This window comes from Euleptes europaea, chromosome 8, assembly GCF_029931775.1.
Source record: "Euleptes europaea isolate rEulEur1 chromosome 8, rEulEur1.hap1, whole genome shotgun sequence".
NCBI classification, from domain to species: Eukaryota; Metazoa; Chordata; class Lepidosauria; order Squamata; family Sphaerodactylidae; genus Euleptes; species Euleptes europaea.
In genome coordinates, this window is record NC_079319.1 from 49813360 (window position 1) to 49838924 (window position 25565).

Sequence of the window (25565 nt, forward strand, 5' to 3'; positions counted from 1 at the left end):
AAAATGCCTTATTTCCTCCAGCAACACATTTAACTCTGTTCTGTTGTTTCTAAAGGTTCAAAGAAAGATGGTTTAGCTTTGTTTTTTCTACATTCAGGAGCAACCTAGCATGCATACAAGCATCAAAAGCTAAAAGCCAGGATGCCTGCAGATGCAAAGAACTGTTGACACCCTATAGAGATTAATGCCCACTGTGCAAAATGGGTCATCTACAGCATCCATCATGGCTGACATAGGTTTAAAATAATTACAACATTAATTCTATGGGATTTAATAGGGTCATAAATATTTGAGACATTCCTTACTACTATGTATTAAACTTCCCCTGGAACTCAAATTATATTTTAGCACACCCAGATCCAAATTTAATGTACAGTAGCACATTACCTGAACTGTAGCTCCAACTAATGAGAAATATCTAAAGGTGTGCTATTAAATTCTGCACAGTATTAACTACTCTCCAGCTGGAATACGAAGAGTAGAAGGTAGTTTACACTGCACAGCGGTATAATAAATTGCTTATAGTGCCATCTTCTTCCTGTTAGCACCTTGCTAGAAAACAAAGAGGTTGATAATATTTTATAGGAAAAATATGTTGCATATAATTTTTATTCCATGCCATGCTGTAAATCTGGTAAACAGCCTTCAGTATCTGAAGTGTTTCTTTTGAGCACATGTTCATTATGTGAACTTTTCATTGTGTTGATTTTTATCAAGCCTGGTTCTAATTTCTGCTTAATTTTAATATTTACAAAAGGAGCAAAAGAAAATGGATGATATCATATTTCCAAGGCAGCAGAATAAGCACAGTGGTCATTTGCAAAGACAGAAGAGAGACTGGGTCATCCCTCCAATCAACTTGCCAGAAAACTCCAGAGGGCCCTTTCCGCAGGAATTAGTTAGGGTAAGGCCAAGAAGAGAGGCATGTGGTTTGAAAATGTATTTTGGACAAATTCATGAATGGGTCTGTTCTCTGAGAAGTGACAATCAAAATTTTACTTAAATCACTACCCAAAAAGCTACTGCTGCAGCAAGTGCAAACAAAAAAACAGAGAGTGTTCTTCTTCTGAACAATTCCTTTGAAAATATGGTGGGAAAACATGCTTGAAACATCCAAATGCTGCAATTACTATCAGCACGGGAAGAGAGATAAGTTATGTGAATAGCAAGAGATGATAGAAGAGCATACAACTAGAGGTGGGGGAGGCGCACAGTCTTCTAGAGAACTAACAGCTCCCACTGCCAAATGCCACTGAAGGGGAATCATTGACCTGGGGCTACTACTACAGCATTGTGCAGACTGTGGCTAGGGGTGCCCTGCATAGGTGATACTGCCCTGTGCTGGACTCCCTTAGCTGCTTAGCAGCCTTGCCCTACACAGTGCTGTGATAGCTGGTAGTTCTCCTGCAAAGTGCCATGCAGGTCACCCCATGAAAAGGCCCAGTTTCATTTGTCCAGCTCTAATGCTTGAGTTCCCAAACTGGCCAGCTTCCATATTCAAGAAATCTAAATTGCTCTCAGCTGAAATTGAGAGCTGGCAACATATTACGTTATTTAAGTAGGGCCATTATCGCCGACCGTTAAACCTGTTGTCAGCAAACTTAATTTTTAATTTGCTTTCAGGATCAAGCAAATAGTCCGAGAGCCTAAAAAGTCACAGCCAAAATGAAAGTCACAGCCAAATTGTTGGAAGCTTAGTTAATTACTTCTTAAGTCTTCGTGATTTCAGATTAAAGCTTGAAAACTTGAACAGAAGCTAATTTTCAGTTTACTGACAGTCATACATGCTAGAGCAGCTGTGCCTCTACAAGCGTCACTCTGGCACAAGTCAGAACACGTGCCAGCATGGTGTAGTGGTTAAGAGTGGTGGACTCTAATCTGGAGAACTGGGTTTTATTCCCCACTCTCCTATATGAGTGGCGGACGCTAGTCTGGTGAACTGGGTTGGTTTCCTCACTCCTACACATGAAGCCAGATGGGTGACCTTGGGCTAGTCACAGTTCTCTCTGAACTCTCTTAGCCCCACCTACCTCACAGGGTGTCTGTTGTGGGGAGGGGAAGGGGATTGTAAGCCAGTTTGATTCTTCCTTAAGTGGTAGAGAAAGTTGGCATATAAAAACCAACTCTTCTTCTTCTAAAACCAGTTATTTGAATTGGCTTTCGGAATCCCAAAGACATGAGATATGTGCTTTTGTTGCATTGCTTATGGACCTCATGCACCTACTAGAGAATATGTACTTCTGAAATCATCATGTACTTCATATATTGTCTCATGAAGCTTCATCATGCAGCATCCCCCCCTCCCCATCATCCATTATACAATAAATTTTACACTGTTGGCTGGTAAGTGTTTCGAAATCATTTTCTTCTTTACTTGTCAGCCACGGCCTAATTTGAGAATTCTGTTTTCCCTGCAGCACTTGATGATACTGCAAGCTCCTCCGCTGCAGTATCATCAAGTATGTTCAGAGAAACACAGAATCGTTTACTGTGTTCTGGAAGGTAAGTAAGAGAGAAAGTGATTTTCTCAAATGTGATTTTAAAATTCGTTTTCTCTCCACATGTTTCATTTAGTGCCTCCCGTGTGCATATAAAACTGTTAAGGATGAAGATACTGTTTTTAATAACAACACAGAACATCCTGTTCTGGAACTCCAGAGATATTATAAGAAACTGCCTTTTTTCCAGTTTCCGAGGCAAAATTAGCTCCCTTTTTGCAAAAAACATAATAGAAGGGGGAAACCATTCATTTTTACCTCTTTTCCTAACATGTATGTTCTTCATGTGCTTTGGATTTGATGAAAATATAATCACTTATCTTAAGAAGCTAACAGATATGGTTGAAAGAATCTTTTTTGCGATAAATTGGGAAAATAAAGCACCTTTAGAACTTACTTTAATCCTAGGGAGAAACTTGGGATTTTTGTAGCTGTGTATTGAAATAGATTGTTTCTTGAATTCAGAGTGTCTGCAGACTGACTAGCAGCATATAACCTTTCTCTGCATGTCAGAGGTCTCATATGCACAGCTTTTTTTAAAAAAAAGAAGTAATTATAACACAGGTGGTAAATCACCTGTCTGGTATGCAGTTCTTCAAGCACTATAGTAGTTATTAGGACCAGTAATAAGAGCTGTGGTTCATAGGATAGTGTTTACCTGGCTAGAGGTGTTCTAATACAATACGTTGCAAGGGCTCGCTTCTCCTAGAAAATGATGGGAAGGAGCTACGGCAAAGATAGAACTTGGCAGTTTGGTGGATGTAATGAGTAGCTAGGGAGAAGGGGCGGGATCTGTCTCGCCATCTGACAGTTTCAATAACGAGATGTCACGGTGAAATGAATGTCTTCTCTCCGCTCACCATGCATCTGAAGATTAGTCATGCACACTTGAAACTCTGAACGTCCAGGCTCGTTTTCTGAACATACTCCAAAAAGCCATCAACTTAGCCCACTTCAGGAGGATTTTTTTTTATTTTTTTGCCCATGGATATCCACACCATTATCCTAAAGACACATGCCAAGGTCACATGTGAAACCTCTACAACTACTCAGTGAATATGTGAATTCAGCAAAAACTCTACAAGTAGGGCTGTCAAAAAAAAAATTGGTTCGGGTGGCTTTGATTTGGTTAGGGAATGCCGATTCCCGAATCGCCCCGATTCAGATTTGTGGCGATTCGGCTGAAATTCGGCATTCCTGAATCGATTCGGGCATTTAAATGGCATTTAAAGCCATTTAAAGCAATTCGTGGCTTTCCACGCCTTTGGGGGGCATTTTTTGAGGTTGAGGTCCCAAGCTTTCAGGGTATCTTGAGGGGACCCTCCTTGCAAGAGCCCCCGAGTTTGGTGCGGTTTGGGTCAGGGGGTTCCGAGTTATGGGGTCTGAAGGGGGCAAAATTCAGCTGTTTTTTGGTTCGGGAACACCCAAATCAACAGCCCTATCTACAAGCCATTGTAGAAAACACCCACTTTCATTCAGTCACACCACTATGAGATATCATGTTCCCATCTACTTGCTAAACATTGAGGATGATTGTATGAGGTAGAATTCAGTCACCTATCAATGCCCAAATGTGCAGCTGCGCTGTTTTGTCAAAGATCAGCCAGTTTCAAATAAGCCAAAAAGTTCTGTTAGAGAATTCTTGGGCTGCAAAATGTTATACCTGAAAGCAAGGGAGAGGTCTCCCTAGTGAAAGTCAAATAAGCTGTGGACTTTTATGGTGTTATTTGATAAATCCACGTTAGTCATTCTAAACATCTTAAATATCAGCACCACCTTTTCATTACAGAAGAGGCTCAAGTACAGTTCATTTTTAACAAGGAATTAGTATCTTGAAATGACTTTTGCTATAAATAACTAGACACTAGATTTTTACTAGATTTTTTGTTCAAAAAGCATCAAGGTTGCATTTTTTTTTTTTTTTAGAAGCCCTTGTAAATTACTCATGTGTTCAACAAAACCCTTATCTTCTTGGCACATAGATCAGATCTGACCGTGATAAAAGCCTTTCGCTGCGCTACAGCGTTACTGGGCCAGGAGCTGATCAGCCTCCAACAGGCATCTTCATCATCAATCCCATCTCAGGTCAACTGTCGGTGACGAAACCATTAGATCGGGAACAAATAGCTTCTTTCCATGTAAGTTATTGATTAACTCTGAACTAGATTTTTAAAATCAAAGTTCTTAGCCTCTGCTTTGAATTTGGATGGCACATCTGGCATAGTTTTCTCAGTTTTAGAAGTAAAGTGTTTGTACTGGATTTATATTGCTATACATCGTTCCTTTTCATAGAAAATAACAGGGGTTCCTGGTAACTTTATTTTACTGAAAGGATCAGATAACATAAAAGAAACTATGATGCCTATTTTGTATTTTCAGTTTTTCGCTGTCGTTACAAGTTTTAGAAGTTGGCAGAAGTTATTAAGAGTATGTTTTTAATATAACATATAACGTATAGTTGAGTTGCAATCAACTCATAGCAACCCCTTCCATGGGCATTTCAGGCATGAGAAGAGCAGAGGTAGTTTGTCATTGCCTTCCTATTCATAGCAACCTCAGTCTTCCTTGGTGGGCTCCCATCCAAATACTGACTGTGCCCAATCCTGTTCAGTTCCCAAGTTCTGACAGTCCCAGGCAAAGCTTGGCTATTTGGGTTGCTACTTTAAAATAATATAATGTGTGTGTGTGTAAAGTGCCATCAAGTCACAGCCAACTTATGGCGTGACCCCTTATGAGGTTTTCAAGTCAAGTGATTAACAGAGGTGGTTTGCTGGTGCCTTCCTCTGCATAGCAACCCTGGTATGTCTTGATGGTCTCCTATCCAAATACCAATGAGGGCTGACCCTGCTTAGCTTCTGAGAATTGACGATATCGGGCTATACCATGCTGCCTTCCCTCCCCAAAAATATAATCGCCTAATCTAAATATAAAATTGTGACCACTATCATTTGAAAATTGGAAGCATTCTTAATTTCAGTTGGAGCAGTTCTCCAATCTTTTGATGGCATTACAGCTATAAAGTATAGGTGCCTGTGAGAATGACATATGGTGTAGGAAAAAAAGCAAAAAAATTTGCATATGCACATGGGTCACTAGTGAGTGATTGCAAAATTTCCTGTTTGATTGAAGTTGAGAAAGTTTGCTCTAAAGTAATGCCTTGTTTTACTACTTTTGAGTATTGTGGGGCTTTAATTCTTAGAGGGCTGTGTGGTTTATTTGTTCAGTTCGCTTATTTTTTTAAAGCTTCCCTCAAGTGTGCTGAAGTGACCGAGATAGGGTAACAAAACGCTGAAATAAATCAAGTTAATGGCGTTCTATTTAAAATGTCCTGTCAGCAACACTAATTACCTTGCGGATGACATGTTTTGCAAGTTTTCTCAATTTCTAATGACTTTTGCAGCTGAGGGCACACGCTGTGGATGTAAATGGAAACCAGGTGGAAAATCCCATTGACATAGTTATTAATGTTATTGATATGAATGACAATAGACCAGAGTTCTTACACCAGGTTTGGAATGGGACAGTCCCTGAAGGATCAAAGCCAGGTAAAATACTAAGGAATTTTCAATTATTTGTTACTTTATTTTTAACAATAAGATGTTAATTGTTGTTAATTATGATTCTTATTTTATTGTCTACAAAAATGTTACTATTAAGGTTTTTTGCTTCAGTCTTTCCCATGAAATAAGACCTTCCACGTTGGGAGCTTTACTGGAGAAGAAGGAGTGCTTTAGTCAAGGATGGGTAGGAGCTGTTGTGTATGTAGTGTTTCACGGAGAAAAAGCTGAGCTGCTCAGTCTTGTTGAGTATGGATGCTAACTTAACAGCTCTTAGCAGGCACTTGTATTTTTGGGGGTTGAAGTGCTACTCCTATATTAAGCTTACACAAGTAAAAGCAGCCTCAAACCTCAACAGCTTGTAATGATATCATCATTCTCATTAAATCATGATTTGCTATGGAATTGTGGTCTGGTAAGATATACGTCTGGGTAGCTGGCAAGTGGGTGGTGAAGCAGAGGGATGGCCAAACTAAGATGACACTCTGTAATGAGTGATAATAATGCTTAGCATTGATATAGTACATTTAAGACCATTCAAAATGTTTCATAAACATCATCCTCAGAACAATGCTCCAAGGCAATACCTTATTGTCAGTATTATTGTCCCCATAGTGCAGACTAATTTCTTGCATACTGCAGGTTATTTTGTTGTTTTGTTTTAGTAGAACCACTTCAGTAACCAAAACAGTCCGTCCCCCCCGAAATTCACAAAATTCAAGTTTAGATCACCATTTACAATAAATTTCATGAAATCTTGAAACTTCTGCATACTCAAGCATATTTAAATGTGTTCAACATTTTAAAAAAGCTTTTAAATGTACACCTATAGTTTTTATGCATTATCATCAAAAATAATCTTGATTTAAACAAAACTGTTTGGGGATATACACACACACACACACACACCAAATCAGAGCCAAAAAGTTTTCTTTAAAATTTTAAATCTTCTTGGGTAGAATGTGTATTAGCCTGATAGGTTTCCTTTCTAGTCATCTTTGGCCTTTCAAATATGTCTCTACATGTACAAAATGAAGCTATTTCCTCTCTTAATTTCCCACTGCAACCTTGTGATATGGCCTTTCAGTCTCTTGAAAAAAAGAATGTACCACTATCAAATTCCAATAGCTGTCATTAGTGTAGGGCAGCCCATTCCTGAAAGGTGGTTGGAGGCAGCGCAGCGGCGCCACCTCCAAAGGAGGATTCAGCCCCCCGAAGGCAGAAAGCTGCCCTTACTTGCAAGCCTCGTGGAACCGCTCCAAAAAGGTGGCGTAAATGCAAGTAAGGGCAAAGGGGGCGTTCCCGGCCTGAAAGGGGGTTAGGAAGCTGCCTAAAGGCGGCTCCACCCCTGGAACGCCCCCCAGGACAATGTCGCATGGATGTGCGCCGTCAGGACTCCGGCAGGAGGCCAAGCCAGCATCCCGGGGCCATGCTGCTGTGGCAGCACTGGGAGGCTGGCATCTGTGCCAATCACGGCGGCGCAATTGGCCTGGGTGCCAATGCAAGTGAATGGGTGCCGGCACGGGCCCTTCTGCACTTCCTAATAACTTTTACCCTCTTTGTAAAGGGAATCATACAGAAACTCAAAATTTTATTTGTGCTAGCTTCTGTTGAACTGGGAAGCGTTATTTTTTCCACAAAATCAACACGTACCCCCTCACCCTGGAAATTATAATTTGCTCATGCACAGTGACATTCATCTGAGCTGAGTCAGGGATTCAGTTATCTAAATGTGAGAGTTTATACATTCATTAAAAGTGTTGTGAAATTTAACAGCAACATTGCCGGGAGAATTTTTAACCAACAAGCGAGTTTGGGTATTTTATAAACACATTTGTTTTTATCTTCTGAGGCCCCATCTCATTAGTTGTGAGCCTTGGGAATTACACGTGCGTTTTAAGGACAAGTGAAGAAATGTGAAGTGCTTAATCAGAGGAAGTTAAATGTTTAGTGCTACTGTGTGACCTTGTGTTAACTAAGCCAACTGTTTGTTTAACCCTGAAGACCGTTTTGTTTTGTCCTTTAGGAACCTATGTGATGACTGTGACTGCTATTGATGCTGATGACCCAAATGTACTGAATGGGATGCTGAGATACAGAATCTTGTCACAGGCCCCAAGCACTCCCTCTCCAAATATGTTTACAATCAACAACGAAACGGGTGACATTATTACAGTTGCTGCTGGGCTCGACAGAGAGGTGAGGCGGCCTTGCGTTGCAAAGCTTTACATATGGGCCTCATATACCCGGCTAACAATATGACATATCCTTATGGACACTTTAGCAGGCGATGGCAGTAAAGTTGGTACCCCTGCGTAGCATGCCAGAGTTAAGACCGCTCGGGTGTTCCAGAGTCATTTTCAGCTCAGAGCCTTGCTGTGTTCCCTTTTATGTGACCTTGCCGAGAGCTTCTGGAGAAATGATAGATTACTAATTTTCTTTCACATTTGATTAACCTCATTTCAGGTTATTAAATCTGAAAGCAGTTTATTATTACTAAATGTACTTGATCCGTTTGTTTGCTCACTTCTTAATTTTATTCATGGAAGAATAATAAAAAAAAATGGTTCTCGTTTAATTCGTTTGTGGAATGTGCAGCCCTCAATTTTTCTTTGTGAGATGTGGCTTGAGAAAGAATATTAACAAAGCCAGCATCAATCCCAAATTGCCCCAGTGTGCTGTATAAATTGTTAACCGAACTAGGTGTTGAAAGAACAGTGATCATGTTGTGTTTTTACACTGTCTCTGACAGGTTGGAGATTATATATACATATTGTCTGAGATACTGCTGACTTGTAATACTGCATATCTCACACAGTTTGGGTTGAGAGCAGGACTGGGTCTAGTGGAAAGAGCAGGAGGAAAGGAAAGCAAGTAAAAATCAGTCAAAAACTGGTATCACAGTGTAGCAATAACCTGAAATTTTCTTTCCCAGCGAAATCCCACTCCTGTAAATAATTTTTGAGTCCCTATACTACACCTAAGGTACTGAGGACTCAGAATAGGATGGAGATGCACCCCTAAGATGTCACGAGGGATTTCTTGCCAGAAAGGTTTTCCTCATTCTTAGTATCTGGCAAATTGCCACCTTTGGAGTGAGTGAGGAAGAAATATTCTCTCAGATCAGTTTAGCAGTGATCCTCTGAGGGTTTTGTCTTCCCCTTGGGCTGTGGCTTGATTCGTTTAGTCTTTTCAGTCTGTTCACTCATTAAGCACCTTTTTGTAGAAAAGCAATTGTTGTCTTTTACCACATTTGACACATAACATATTGAGAACATGATTCAAATGAGAAATTGTTTTGTTGGGGGGGGGGAGGTAACTCAAGGAAAGGTTTTTCTTCTTCTGAATACATTCTTTTTTCATACACATACACAAACCCTCCAGCAGTAAAACACTCAAGGCAGTAATATTTCAGAATGCTAACAAAGTGCTTATCTTTACCAGTTTTCTGCATGGAGGCTGAAGTGAATTTTGTATAAGAATATAATCCCACCAATCTAAGAAGTATTAAATTGCTCAATTCTGAGTAATAAGGAGACAGGAAAGTAATACGTGTTTACACTTGACAGCATACAATCTGGATAAAGCCACAAATTGTCAAGGTGTCTCTAGCAAAAGCTGTTTAAAACTGATTTTTCTACCGTTAAGGAAACATCCCTGAAATCCCTAAAATGAGAGCATTTCTTTCTAAAGAAGAGCGTGAGCTTCTGGCTCAGTTTCAACAGGGATTTAGGAATATGCATTCCGAAGTACCAAGGGCTGCTTTGAACAAAAGAAACAGCAACTGACGTTGGCAGTGCTGTTGGGGAGGGAGAATTATCTCGTTTGCATTGTTTAACATTTACGGAAATAATTAAGGTTTTGGTTTCTGTTCCAGTAATGGTTACTTGTTCCCGTTAGCCCTGCTCGCACCAGTTTCCATAGTGATACTGAAAAGTTGCCACTAGGTTGTTACCCTTAAGCTTCCCCACAACAAAGCCCTGACAATTTGAATCATTTGACCAAGAATGTGCCCTCCCTACTCTTCTCTCATGAGCCTTTTCTTAGCACTCATCCCTGATTCAGTTTGAACTGCTGCACAACATTTCTGGTTTGTTTGTTTTTAATGTGAGACTGTTAAACAAAAAAAAAACTTTGTTCCTTACACCAACAAAATGGTATTTGTTTGCTGTTCAAGGGAATGGTGTTGCATGTACTGTTGTAAGCCATTCAAAGCCAAACCTTCAAGGAATTTAATGCAGTTAGATTTTTTTAAAAAAAACCTGTTGTCGTAAACCTAGCACTTCCCAGATCGAGTGACGTTAACTAGAATGAGCAGCGTGATAAGCTCATTGCATAGCAAAGCACATCTTTATTGAACACCTGCTGTCCTGTTGGGGTGTTGGCTCTGTTTGTAACTGCTGGTGGTGTCATTTTGTGTTTTTTAGAAAGTACAACAGTATACATTAATAATTCAAGCTACAGACATGGAAGGAAATCCAACATATGGTCTTTCAAACACAGCAACTGCTGTCATTACAGTGACAGATGTCAATGACAATCCTCCAGAGTTCACTGCCATGATTGTAAGTCTGCGGGAAAGAAAGAGGATGGTTTGTGAATGGCCTTTACTTAAAAAAAGATTTTGCTGATTAGACTAAATAGATTGAACATGTTTCAGACTTTATTAGATGTTCTAGGAGATTGCACTGCTTTGACTGAAACCTTATTTGCCCCTCAAAGCACTCTGAAATTAGCTCTAACTCCAGTATTCTAGCTGAAGAAGAAAATCAAATGATTTCTCAGAATAGCTTGAGAGGAACTTTTAAGCTTGAAAGCGCACGTTGCTATGTGGTAGTGGCAAACTGCCAGGTTGTTTCCCTGTACCAAAGTACTACTGGCCACAAAACATTATTATTTATTATTTGGGTCACTGTGAATTAAGCTGGCCATTAGGGCTCCTCTGTGGTAATCTCGTGATGATAGTATGCTGCTGCCGCGCTTGCTGGCTTGTGTGTAATATGGTGTAATTTTGGATTGCAGTTCTATGGTGAAGTCCCTGAAAACAGAGTGGATGTTACAGTTGCTAATCTAACTGTAACTGATAAGGATCAGCCGCACACTCCTGCCTGGAATGCGATATACCGGATGACTAGTGGAGATCCCTCGGGCAGGTTTGCCATCCTTACTGATCCAAACAGTAATGATGGTTTGGTAACTGTTGTAAAGGTAAGTGATACAACTCACAAAATTATGCAGAGGCAAACAAATGGTTGACCATTGAGTATATCAAAATAGATACACACACATACACATACACAAAGGGCTTGCGGGGTGGTTACTTCATTTCCCCTGTATCTGCTTCTCCACAGTATATCCTCTTTCTGTCTGCCTGGCAGCCCTCATATTCTCTGCCCTTTCCATGCTTCCTTCTCCCATTCCTACACACCAACCTACCTACCTTCTATCTGCCCCCCATACTTCAGCTCTATCTATTATTGATTTACTTCGTTCATTCTCCACCTTTCTCCCTAATGAGAACCAAAGCAGCTTCCATCATTCTCGTCTCCATTTTATCCTCACAACAGCCCTGTGAGATAGAAAGCCTGGGTGGTAGCAAGTTGGTTGGTGGTTGCTGACAGACCTAGCCCCTTGAGTCCTCCCTCAAAGACCAAAACAGCCCTGGAAAGGGTGCTGCCCCCTCTGCCATCAAGGCTTAGAGGCTGTCAATATGGTTGTGAATGCCTAGCAATAGCCACCAAGGGCATCCGTGTTTTAAAGCTACAGGTGCTCCTTCTATTGTTTTGAGGGGGTTTTAATACTCCCCCCACCCCGTATTTTATTTTATTAGATTAGATTAGATTTCTGATTTCTCTGCAAGACTGGCGTTTTCTCTGTTTGGAAAAAGATCTGTGTTCATGGCTCCAATTTCCGGTATTAAATATCCACAGATTTGGCCATATTGAGAATCTCTCTCGCTCTTTCTTTCTTTCTTTCTTTCTTTCTTTCTTTCTTTCTTTCTTTCTTTCTTTCTTTCTTTCTTTCTTTCTTTCTTTCCCACGTCTTTTAGAAGGTTAACATTCATCTTTTGGAAACCTTCCCTATGTGCAGTTCTAAAATATACATTCTGAGGCCCAGGCTAGACTGTTTATAAAGACGCATTATATACAACCAAGAGCCAATAAAACATATTTTGTTGCCTACTTTGCATCTCTGTTCAACAAGGTGTTAGTTCCTGCATTACAGAAGTCTTGCTGTGCATCCCTGAATAGAGTAACACCCTTCTGATTTTACTGATGTCACTGTATGACTTATATGATACTGTTGGACTAGTACCAGACCTGATTGGTTAGTGATCTTGGGAAGAGGGTCACTTGCTTTCAGGATGGCTTAACAGTATTGTATGTTATTTGCTCTTGCTTCTAGTAGTTGGCTATATTTTGGATTATAAGGATTACTTTGTAAGTGATTTGTGTGTGAGCAGGAAAAAGATTTAGGATAGACAGGTGGAGTAGATGTTTTCTGATCTTTTCTGGCCTGATAACCTAATCACCTGGAATGTAGCCAGTTATTTGCTGGATACAGAATCAAAGGATAGAAATCCCTAGCCAAAACACAGTATCACAGCTGCCTTTTTGATGATATGTATTTCTTGCTGATGCAATCCATGTACATATGAATGTGACTGACATTATTATTGCCAATCATCCAAAAGAACAGTGCAACATGAAGTCCATCATTGATCCAAGGGAGGGCCACAGTCTAGCTTGGGAAATCACAGAAAATTAGATGAACATGGATATTATAATACTCTTGGTACATTTGAGTTGCCCCACTGAAAGGCTGTCCTGTTCAAGGGAAGTTTTGACTTCCGTGGAATGTGAATTATCGTGCAAGAGAAAAAACACAAAAGCTGATTTACATGTTTTAAGTCTCCATAGCTGCACTTTTTCAAGGGTACCAATTGTAGTAGGATCTGCTAGTAAGAAACACATGATTATGTGTTTTGTGTTCATGCACAAATGATCTATTCCACAAACTGGAAAGCTCTGAAATGGAAAACAAAACAGAGATACTGAAATTAAACCAAATCTCTATAAAGAGAAGCAAATGAAGGCCTCCAGAGTATAATCTTCTTGAAGTAGCTCAGTTTGTTCCAAATTAAATTCTTTATTTTAAACCTGTCAGAACATAAGGGAAAAGGTAAAACTAGGTAAATAAATTAAATGTGGTGGAAACTCCCCAGAGAAACACTAAGCCCTTATTAGCTCTAATCCAGTTTAATGACTCTTGAAGGAGTTGTATTGTATTTGGTAAGCAATCCTTCACCCATCTTCATGAAAAGCCATTTGATTTTAGCAATATAATCAGAGTATACCCAGATCTTTGCAGCATTTTTATCATCTCCATCTGGTCATGGAACAGTAAAAGTTTTGATATCCAGCACTTGATTGTCTAGAACTGACATTTAACTGCCATTGCCCTTAGGGCAAATTTCTCCTCCTCACCCACCATGCACCTGTATCTTCAGTTGCGCACCCACTCCCACCTCTCCAGCCAGCCAGTGTGATGCCTCCAGGTTTTGCTGGGCTTCTGATGGCCAGTGCTGTCAACTGATGACACCCTCAGGTGTCTCCTCTCTTAGCCTGCTGGCTCTGCGGCTACATAGGACAACTCCAGGGCTAAGGGGAAGGGTTCTGCCAGGCTAGGAAAGTGTCACCCTAATGTTTCAGTGGGGTGGGGTTTGGTCACAGTGGGTTTTTCTGGGTAGGGCATGGGGATAGCAATAAACGTGGATATCTGGCATGTTTGATTAACCATCAACCCCCACTCCACATGAGTGCCAAATAACGAAGCTTTACCATATAAATGGAATAGTAGAAGTTGTCCTTATGTGCTCAGAAATGTGTAAACAAAAAGGCACCTGGGATTCTTATGGTAGTATTCTTAATCTTTACACAATTAAGCAACAGTTTACCTCCGAGAGGCTGTCCAGGTAGCAGCATCCTATGCTTTCAGGTAGAGATTAGAGCTAAGGACACAGGAAGGTGCCTGGTGCAAAGAAACAGATATCCTTTCTCCCTTGAACATTTTTGTACACCTATATGCTCCTTGGGGAACTATTGTGCAGACACTTCGTCTGCCTTCAAACTAGATCCCCAAGTCAACGTGAAGCATCAGAAGGTCGACAATCCATATTTGCACCACAAAAAGCACGTTGTGGCTTCTCTGTTCCTCTGTCCACTTTTTACTTTTGAACTACTCCTTCTTAATGTGAATATACGAGTGAATACTGTAAGGTGAACCCTCTCACTTTTTTTAACAGGATAAGCTTGAACGTTTATTTTGCTTCACTAAGTTGTCTCCTGCCACAGAGATTCAGAATCTAGCCATGGTGCACAGAGTAAGCTCTGGTTCGTTGTTTAGCTGAGGTACGAGCACAGATTTTCACAGCAAGTCAGTAGTTAATTTGCATCCTCCCAGGTAGAAGCCAGCTTGTTGCAAGAATCCTGAAAGCCAGTAGGGCAGAGTGGAGAATTTACTGCTCAGGTTCAGTGTGAACAAGCCCCTCCTAGATAAGTGCAAATGAGACTTCCAGGGAAGTAATAGCTCCAAATAGGGCACAGTGCAAAAGCTATTTGGGGGTAAGCTTATGCCTACTGCACATAGCATCGTCAAGACACTTAGGGGGGAAAAGTGTATTTTGTTTTCCTCTTACACTAGAAATAAATGGATCCGTCTGCATATCTCTGGTATGCCAACAGGTTGCCTGTTAAAACTGTTGCAACAGTCTGGAGTCCATGAACGCTCCTAGCGCTGACGTCTTTCTCATGTTGTTTTTGCCAGCCTATCGACTTTGAGAGCAATAGGATGTTTGTACTCACAGTAGCTGCAGAAAACCAAGCGTCTTTGGCAAAAGGAATTCAGCATCCTCCTCAGTCAACAGCAACTGTATCAATTTCTGTCATTGATGTGAATGAGAGTCCGTATTTTGTCCCAGACCCAAAGATTGAGCGTAAGGAGGAAGGGCTGCCTGCTGGTACCGTCTTAACAACTTTCACTGCTCAGGACCCAGATCGTTACATGCAGCAGACCGCTCTAAGGTACGGCAGACCTATCCCCCTGGTTGCCTGTACATAGGAACCTTCTATAGTCCAGAACCCTTGTAACCTAGCAGAATCTTAAAAACCATTTACCACAGCAGGTAGGTCAATTAATTTCTACATACCTCTTCAGCTGCTTAATTCTTGGGTAGACCGTAGAGGTCTCTGTGACTTTTTGTAGATCTTTGTAGCACAGCAAGCCTCAATACTGATTGACGTTCAACAGGTGACCCATCCTGCCTTCTGCTTTAAATGATGCTTGAATACCTTAATGCTGGCAAATTGGAATTTGGGGCCAAATACACAACACCACCGGTCTTCCATTACAAAAGCTTACTTGGTGCTGCTGAAAATTTACGATTAATAGAAAGGGGGCGGGGTAAAGGGACTACTGCCCTCTGGTGGTCACTTTGTCCTTTGCGTGGTTACCCTTCCATTCTTCTGCAAAGCCAGTAGTTGGGCAGTACATAGGTGGTGCTGAGGTTTTATTAAGCCCAGTAATGTGAGATATTGGGCGAAAACGCATGGTCGCTTTATCCTCCTTTAATCCCTGTTTCAGCCAGGATTCAGCCAGGAACGAACGCATGCGTTTCGCCTAATGTGCGTTCGATCCTGACTAAAACAGGGATTAAAGGAGGATAAAGCAACCATGCGTTTTCGCCCATTGTTGCTGAAAAAGATCAGGCATCAGTTACACTAATGTGTATTACTTGATTTGGGTAGGAGTGTGAATGTGTATTTTCTTTGAAAAAGCTGGGAAAATTTGAACACATTTTGCACAGTTACTGTGATCACAAGGAAGAATGCTGTGAATATGTTAAAGGTCAGCTAATTTGTATTATGTAAATACAAAACAATACAACCAGCAGTGTGAGGCTGTGTTGAGAAATTTGGGGAAAAGTTACTTCAATTTATTCCAGGTTTATTATTATTGAATAAGGGTATGGTTTTGTGAACGCACCAGCCCTGCCGTCATGAGCTAGCTATTCCTTGACCCACTCCCAACCCTTCAGTTAGTCCTTTTTTCTCTTAGATCCCTGTACTTCCCTCACCCCAGATTCTAAATTCACTTCTACTTCCCGGGAATGCTCTTATTTCTGGCTTTCAGTTAGGTTCAATCTGAGTTGAGTGTATCTCTCTGCGCAAGAGTGTGCAGAGTTAGCTATACTCTGAGGCTCATTTGAGGGCATATTCACCCTTAGCTGAACCACAGTTGGATAGCATTTCTATGAAACATTTTGAACCCAATGAAGTGTATTCAGGTGGTGAACAGATTATATATGTCTGTATTCATGGGACTAACTTTTCAGCCAGTGATGTAACATTTATGTACAATAGTTACATGATGCTTACATGGCAAGTCTTTTCATCATTCTAGTGTCCTCACAGCACAGGTGCCCAGGCAAACCCAAAAAAGGCACATTTCCAACAGCGGAACCCTTTGTAAAAGCTTGTAACTATATACATCACAGGACAAGAACAGACATTTTGGTTTTGGTTTCTTTTGCTCTGTTTTACAAAACACATTGGAAATAAAATGCGATGTTTTACATTCACTTGCAGGTACTCAAAACTGTCAGACCCCGCAAACTGGCTGAGGATTGATCCCAATACCGGTCAAATCACCACAACTGGTGTTCTTGACAGGGAGTCTCCACATGTCAAAAATAACATGTACAATGCTACATTCCTTGCTTCAGACAATGGTATGTACCTTGTGAAAGGGATGAATATTTGAATGCCATGCATTTCATAAAGGGATCACATAAAAGGACCACAGGTGCTGTTAACATGACAGTGAAGTACAGCATCAACGGATTCTGTATGTGCTAAACTAATGCAGTGATCTTACAGAATTTGCAGTTATTACCTGCTGTTTCTGTGGTTGTATTAAGGAACAGCCTAGTTCACCCCTCAGCCTCCTCTCAAGCATTCTTGCAATAAAGAGGTCTAGGCCCTCTGTGCTTCCTGTAATGCACTGGACCTTTGTACCCAACCTGTACTTCTGCCTACCCAGGGGCAGTCTGCCTGCCACCTTTGTCGACAGTTGCTGTGTCACGCATTTGCTTTTATTGGGTTTGCACTGCAACATGGAGGGCCTTTGAATCCTGTATTTGAGATACAGAAATCTCAAGCTTCCGTTACGTCTTTACACTCTTCTAAGATGCCACATCCTATGAAAACATGTGCTAGTTAATTTGGCCTCAAGGGAGTCTGGAGGTGCTGGAAGCACCTAATAGCCACAAGCCATTCTCTTGTGAAGGAAGGTCAAGGAATGCAATAGAAATCACCTGCAAGTGCTCTTAACTAGGACAAAAAAAGGACAGTAAGGCTTTCAGAGCAACGGCATCACATTCAGTAGCCAAACTTGCAGAACTCTGGGGGTGGGATCAAGATTTATTTAGTACATTTTTATTCTCACGCCCCAGCAGCTCAGGGGAGCATACATGTTTCTCTCCCCCTGCATGTATTGGAGAAATAATGGCTTAAAGCATCTGGGCAAAAAGTGGTTTTAATATGCATAATTCTGTGTATAAATATTTGTTACTATTCTGCCCACAGCAGTTCTGCTATGGTGCTGTTTATAAAAGTTCCCGAACCCTTGGTAGTAGATTTTTGGGGTACCTAGGAATCTGTTGGAGAAAAGTAGGAAATACCTGCTTGTCCTTCAAAATTGTTTTTTACGCCATCACTCTGATGGGCAGCCGGTACAAATATGTAATGTAAAGCTGTTTCAGTATATAAATTATCCTTTCAAATGTCCTTTCTTTCTTTTCTTTTTTTCTTTTCAAATGTAGAAGGCAAACTGTGCCTGTAGTCTTGAACATACTTACTAAGGAGTAACCTCAATTGAGCTCCATGGGATTTACTTCTGAGTTGACACATTTGGGATTGCAGTTGGGAAAAGGGGTATTAGGTACTTATAACCAAGATACTAGAGGTATTGGAAACTATGAGGTACTAGAGGTATTTTAAACTACTTCCCACACATAATGTAAGATCCCCACTGTATCATGGAAACTGGCTGGCTTAACCTTAGGCCAGTCACATACTCTAACCTATCTCAAAGGGTTGTTGTGAGGATACAATGAATGAGAGGGCAACTGCGTAAGCTGCTTTGGTTCCTCATTGAGGAGAACGGTGGAATATAAATGAAGTAAATAAATACTGTTAAGTTCATGTTTCTGAACTCGGAAGCTAAGCAGGGTCAGCCCTAGTTAATATTTGGATGGGAGACCCCCAAGGAATACCAGGATTGTATGCAGAGGAAGGCAATGGCAAACCATCTGTTAGTCTCTTGCCTTGAATACCCCATAGGGGGTCACCATAAGTCAAGTACGACTTGACGGCACTTTACACCTCCGCACAAGTTCATGTTACCTAGTAAATTAATGTGTTTGTGCATGAATTAAAAAGAAGAGAATACTTAACGAGAAACAGGCTTATGTTACTTTCTTTTGTTCTTTCAGGAATCCCTCCAATGAGTGGGTCTGGTACGCTTCAGATAATCCTGCTCGACATCAATGATAATGCTCCCCGAGTGGATCCTCAAGAAGCTACGACTTGTGAGACTCTGCAGCCCAATGCAACAAACATCACAGCGATAGATGATGACATTGATCCAAATGCTGGACCTTTTGCCTTTGAACTGCCAATTAATCCTCCCAGTGTTAGGAAAAACTGGACCATTATTCGTATTAGCGGTAATACACAATTCTTTTCCAAAAGGACACATTCTTGGGGTGGGATGACTGTCCATTAGCTAATTCCCTATAATGTTTTGAGCGAATACTGCCTTGAATAAAATACAGCCATTTGAACGATATGTTTGCAGCATCAGATATTCAAGATTCTGACATGTGAGATGGGGTTGGGGTGAGCGTGGTTCAGCATCATGCATATCTTTCTGCAGTTATAACTTAGTGTGAAGCTGTGGGAATTATCCCATGTTGTAATGAAAGTGCAGTCGCACTTAACTCAAGATGCATTTCTGAATGAGCCACCAGAACAGACACTCATTAATTGCTTTATGCCCACACAAGTAAAATGTACTCATTTTCACCCTCCCCCCCGTTCAGGTGATCGTGCCCAACTGGCTTTACGGATCAAATTCCTTGAGGCTGGCATCTACGACGTTCCAATAATAATAACTGATTCTGGAAATCCTCCCAAGTCCAGCACTTCTATCCTGAAGGTGAAGGTTTGCCAGTGTGACATAAATGGAGACTGTACGGACGCAGACAGAATTGTAGGTGCAGGACTGGGCACGGGTGCCATCATTGCCATTCTCCTCTGCATCATCATCTTACTCAGTGAGTCTTCCATCCTTTTTCCAATAATGTTTGTTGTACCTCCCAAAATCTGTACAGGAGGCATTTGTTTTTAACTGTTACGTCGTCACAGGGTAAGCTGTAGTTTTTTGCATGGTTGGACCACCAGCTGTAGATTGCTTGTTGTCTGTTAATAGCAACAGAGTATCCAGAGACGTGACAAGGCATCTAACCGTGCGTGTCGTATTTATGGTTTAATCGTTGGCTTCCTCTTTCCATTTCATGTATTATTGGTTCTTCATTAAGAATGTCAACACAAACATTATAAATGATTTCTGTAGAGCTTCAATGAGAAGGAGAGAGAATTATTTATATTTTAAATACATATAGACTTTTCTTCACAAGGATAATTAAGAGTGAACAACAAGGGTGTGTGTGATAGGTGCCATTAGGTTTTGAGCTAATACTGCCTTGAATAAAATACAGCCATTTGAACGATATGTTTGCAGCATCAGATATTTAAGATTCTGACATGTGAGGGGGGGTGAGTGAGCTTCTGACTTACGGTGACCCAAAACATCCTATCATTAACAGCCTTTGTCAGGTCTTGCAAACTGAGGGGCTGTGGCTTTCTTTATCGAGTCAATCCACTCAATGTTAGGTCTTCCTCTTTCCCTACTGCCTTCAACTTAGTTAAATTGTGGAACTCCCTGCCCCAGGATGTGGTGATGGCTGCCAGCTTGGAGGGCTTTAAGAGGGGAGTGGACATATTCATGGAGGAGAAGGGTATTCATGGCTGTTAATTAGAATGGATACTAGTCATGCTGCATACCTATTCTCTCTAGTATCAGAGGAGCATGCCTATTATTTTGGGTGCGGTGGAACACAGGCAGGATGGTGCTGCTGCATTCGTCTTGTTAGTGGCTTCCTAGAGGCACCTGGTTGGCCACTGTGTGAACAGACTGCTGGACTTGATGCGCCTTGGTCTGATCCAGCAGGGCCTTTCTTATGTTCTTATGTTCTTAACTTTTTCCTAGCATTATTGTCTTTTTCTGTGAGTCATGTCTTCTCAAGATATGACTGAAATATGATAGCCTCAGTTTGGTCATTTTGACTTCTAGGGAGAGTTCAGGCTTGATGTGATCTAGAATCCACTTACACTTCCTTATATTTTACAAGTAAAACAACAGTAAAACAGTAAACCAACAGCAAATGCATATTGGCATCAAAATCCATTAGGAGCTTCGTAAGTTTCTTCTCCAAACTTAAGCTTTCCCATCGTTCCCTCCTGAAAGTTATAAGAAACAGGAAGGTGCTTTTAAGTTAATATCAAATACCATAAAGAAATGTCACCAGGCAGGCATTACTGGGAAGCAAGTTCCATGACTGTAACAACAGGGCAGACTTGTTCACCATCCACACAGACTGTGTCTTCAGCGGGTATGGAATCCTAAGCAGGGCTTATCAAGAAGATGTTAATAACTGGAAAAGCCCATAGAGTCCTTAAACATCCTTAATGTATCATGGACTCTATTTAGGAATTATGGATCATAAGCAGCACCTTGAAATAAGTATAGAAGCTAACAGAAAGCCAGTTATGATAATATATGGTGTATGGTTGACAGTGGTTTATAAGTAGGCAACAGAATTCTTCACCTAAGGGGACTATAGGGGATTTATGTGTTGATCTCATGCATCTTTTAAAAACCAACAGTCATGTGAAGACGAGCTAATAACCTTTGCCTTCGTTCTTCCCCATGTCTCATATAGTTCTAGTTCTGATGTTTGTAGTATGGATGAAACGCCGTGATAAGGAACGTCAGGCCAAACAGTTGCTTATTGACCCTGAAGATGATGTCAGAGACAATATTTTGAAATATGACGAAGAAGGTGGTGGAGAAGAAGATCAGGTGAGAAATGCATCTGGCGTTCCTACTGACTGATAACACACTCTGAGCAAGTACCTGACGCGATTCCTTCCGCCCCGCCCCCCCCGAGAGGTGTTACCTTCAGGTGTAAAAATATGACACGATTTAGTTACCAGCCTTGTTAAAGGTTCTGTCAGAACTGCTTCGCATATGATACATTTTTTTCTTCCATGGGTTGAAAACAAAGTACAGAATAAGTTCACTGGCATGTATAAAAATTGTGCATCTTGTTTCACATATGAAAAGAGCAAGAGTCCAGTAGCACCTTAAAGGCCAACAAAAATTTCTGGCAGGGTATGAGCTTTCGTGAGTCACAGCTCACTTCTTCAGATAACCATTTCTTTTACATACGTTTGGGAAGCTGCAACTCAAAACCGACCAATGTTTCCTTTCATCTGCAAGGAAAAGAAGAGGGCTGTTGATTGCCATGGCTGGCTTTCCCCAGCCTCTTCAGAAATACCATTTGATCCTTTTGGATGCAGGCATAATCATTAAATAACAATTAAAGTTGCTGTGGGACTCTGGGGAGTACTAAATGGGGATAATAAGTTCACTCCACCTCCTATCCTTCACTGGCATAATCACAGGCAAAGGTGCTTGTTTTCAGCAATGGAATGGAGCCATGAATGCCACATGGGAAAATGGTCACCAGGAGGAATAATAATAATGCATTTCCTCCATTGAGCCTTCTGCCAGCACTTAGCATAATGCACATGTTAGGAATCTGCAAATGAGTCATAGCAGTTGAAGAAAGGAAGCTTTTCCTTGTCTCCCCTTCTCTTCCACCGAGCATCTGTTGCCATCTATGAATAACAAAAGCCTGTAGACTTCTAAATGTATGTTGTCTGGCCATGATTTTATCAAAGTAATGAGGACAAGTGTCTAGTCCTGTATTTAAAAGGTTGTGTTCCAGCTCTGGACAGTGAATAAAAGATGCATATGCACTGGATTCCATATCCTATCAAAGCCTTTGATATCTAAAAACCAGGTTTTCTGATTAGGTGGATAATATTGCTCTTTTAGAAAAGTATTAGTGTAAAAGATAAAGAATGATGTCTGAGGTTTTCAAGTAATGGGGTGGCAAACTGTTGCAAAGGTATGCTAGTTTAGTTAAGAAATGTTTCGCAGGGCCCTATGCCAAATGAATGCAGTAGTCTGTCTTCAACCCTCCAGCCATTTAGGTCAAGTTAATGGTCTGTTTTAGGGGTTCCAAGCCCCTGGTAGGGGCAGGGGACAGCCTACCCTCAGGGAATTGCCTACCTTTACGTCCCAGGATAAAAAAAAATTCTCTGTGTCCAGTTCAGTGATTCACTGTTTTTTCATGTCCAATCTGTTTTCCATTTTGTTCTGTGCATTAACTTAAAGCAACAGTTTCTATAAAGAAACTTTTGTGCTATAAAACACTTAAGTATCGTAAAAGCAGATGTTAACAGCATTGTATCTTCTACTTTGGTATATAAAATAAGTTTGAAGCGGGTAGGAAATTCAGTGAAAAGTGGTTTAATGGTTGAATGCAGACAGCTTGACCTACTACTTGGCTAAGATAAAGTACCCTAATTAACAGCAACAATCTAATTAACAATATGGAAGCACTACCTCAAAATGGCTATCGTTAATAAAAATGTGGGAAGGACTAATACATTGAACTAATACTAGTACACACAGCTTTTGTTTTGGTTTGCCTCCATGTGCATGAGACTGGGCACACAGTCCACAGCACGCACCCGCTTGGAACCACTTCTGGCAGGAATGAGGCACTCCTTAGTCTTACCTAGACTAGGGACTTTATGCTCAACTGTCTTCTAACTGCCTTCATCATATTTTTTGGCCGAGTCTTTTCCTCACCAGAAAGCATTGTTTCTTCCCTTCATTCTGGGGTTTAAATAGTTTGTTTTGTCTTTTTATTTTATTTTTAGCTGTTGACTTGAGTAGATGCCCCTATTTTGTTTCAGTATGTATACTTACACGTGTGGTGCAACAGGTTACATTCAAGGAGTGCCAACAGCGTGGAAAGGAAGCTCTATCCACTAGCACGCACAGTCTTCGCCGTCTGCCTTGGCAAGGGCCATAATGCAGAAGGAAACCTGATTTGCCAGCACTTTACACAAAAGGCACATAGAGACCACTGCTGAAGAAAATTCAGGTTTCGTCTGGGGAAAAACCTGTTGGAAGGAGTGGACTGGGCTTAATGCTAGCATAGACTTTGGAATCACAGGGGAGGGCAGTAGAAAGTTAGTATAGGGGTAGACGGGGTGCTTTCTGACCTTTTCCTTTGTCCACTCCTGCTGCTGTCCCTTTGGTACCCAGAATGCTACTCTCGGGTTCCTTCCTTCAGGTCACTTCCCCCCCTCTCTCTCTCTCTCTTCCTCTCTCTCTATTCCTTTGTCCATCGTGAGGGCTAGACATGCTTTCTACAATCTCTCTCCATCCTAGCTTAGATAGATCACTTGAAGCTTTTACTCTGCCTTTTTTGCCTAGTATGGAGTTCTCTCACAGTAAAGAGCTTCTATTCTTTTCCGAGTAACAAGCCTAAGTGTGAGCTTATTCTTCAAGCAGCCAGACTATAGAATTCCGCTGTGCAGAGCCTCAGCTCTGTTTTCAAAACCCTGGCTGCAGCTGAGAAGCCAGGCCTGATCTGCTTGCCTTCGGCAGATCCTCAATGATATCAGCAAGCCTTGGTTGGCAGAGAGTCCATTTGGCTGCTGAATAGACTTCAGAGGCAGAAGTCTTGACAAGCTCTCTAAAAGCTGAAGGGAAGCATCCGAGGGAATATAAAGCTCAGGTGAGGGAACCCAACAGAGCAGGTGCTGGAGTGGTGGACTCTGATCTGGAGAACCGGGTTTGATTCCCCACTCCTCCACATGAGTGGTGGACGCTAATCTGGTGAACTGAATTTGTTTCCCCACTCCTACACATGAAGCCAGCTGGGTGACCTTAGGCTAGTCACAGTTCTCTTAGAGCTCTCTCAGCTTCACCTACCTCACAGGGTGTCTATTGTGGGGAGGGGAAGGGAAGGTGATTGTAATCCGGTTTGAGTTTCTCTTAAGTGGTAGAGAAAGTCAGTATATAAAGACCAACTCTTCTTCTTCTTGAGCAGCACAGATCTTCGTGCAGGGTTGACTCAGATCCCTTTGCTTCCAATCCTAGTAGGAAGAAAGCAGCCCTGGTGGTACCTCATCAACAGATGTCATCAGAGGCCTCGTTGTCTCTTACCTCTGCAGGCTGTATTGGAAAAGGTGCTAGACATCCCCACCGAAACCTCCACCCAGCGCCAAAAATCCATGCAACCCTCATAGGGCCTAAAAAAGGGGGCGTTCCTGAGATGTAACAGCTTAGGAGGCTGCCTAACCACGGCCCCGCCCCCAAGCCAGCGCCGTCACGCCCCAGGGACGCCTCCCTGGATGCCGCCATGGCCTTTGCTGGCATCCGAATGCCGGCAGAAGGCTCTGTCGTTGTCCCAGCGCTGCCACGACCAGCGTCTGGGCCTTCATGCCTGCTTTGGGGGCACAAAAGTTGCCGATACGCTGCCCGGGCGCCGGCGCAACCCTTCACCGGCCTCCAGAAGACTTTCGTCCTGGCCACCAGTGCGGCTCAGAAATGCGCGGTTAGTGTGGATCCAATACCCGGTTTCCAAAGTAGAGTTGATGAATTAGGAATTCTCCATTATTCTGTCTTTGTACCTCCACACACTGTAAATGTACTGGAGCATTCAGGTTCTTTCAGTCTTTTTTCGTCTCTGTGTTACTGATGTGCACGTGTCCATTGGTGTAAAAGCAAACTTATGTATAGTTGCATCAAGTTCTTGTGTGTTAGTGTCATGTAGTACGGGAACACATGTACGCATCTGTAAAGCACCACATAAAAAATCCTAATGCAATCATAGATCACAGTAAGGTTGCCTTTTTGCAGTATTTTCTCCATGTACATATGGTGGATCACTGTTAGAAACAGAATGCATGACCCCTTGGTTTGATCCAGCAGGCTTTTTCTTGGGAGTGTAGAGGCAGAAGAAAGGTACAAATGAACCCAGGGTGCCTGAAGTTGTGACAAACTGCATGCTCCAGTTTCTTGGTCTGATTTTAGCAATTAATCTACCGTATATACTCGGGTATAAGCCGACCCGAGTATAAGCCAACCCCCCCAAACTTGAGGCCAGAAAAGGGAATTTCTTATTGACCCGCGTATAAGCCGAGGGTCAATAAGAAATTCCCTTTTCTGGTAAAGCTGC

At 41.6% G+C, this 25565-nt stretch overlaps 1 protein-coding gene across 1 annotated transcript in view; it reads left to right on the forward strand.

Annotated features, from left to right (window-relative positions):
- Positions 1-25565, forward strand: part of CDH2 (cadherin 2) — a 153413-nt gene that overhangs the window by 116027 nt on the left and 11821 nt on the right. The window contains exons 4-14 of the mRNA XM_056854997.1: positions 758-904; positions 4481-4636; positions 5899-6043; positions 8082-8254; positions 10483-10620; positions 11078-11263; positions 14882-15138; positions 16702-16844; positions 18609-18842; positions 19218-19451; positions 21180-21319. Of these exons, the coding sequence (XP_056710975.1) occupies positions 758-904; positions 4481-4636; positions 5899-6043; positions 8082-8254; positions 10483-10620; positions 11078-11263; positions 14882-15138; positions 16702-16844; positions 18609-18842; positions 19218-19451; positions 21180-21319 (1953 nt within the window). The remainder of the gene's footprint in view (positions 1-757; positions 905-4480; positions 4637-5898; positions 6044-8081; positions 8255-10482; positions 10621-11077; positions 11264-14881; positions 15139-16701; positions 16845-18608; positions 18843-19217; positions 19452-21179; positions 21320-25565) is intronic.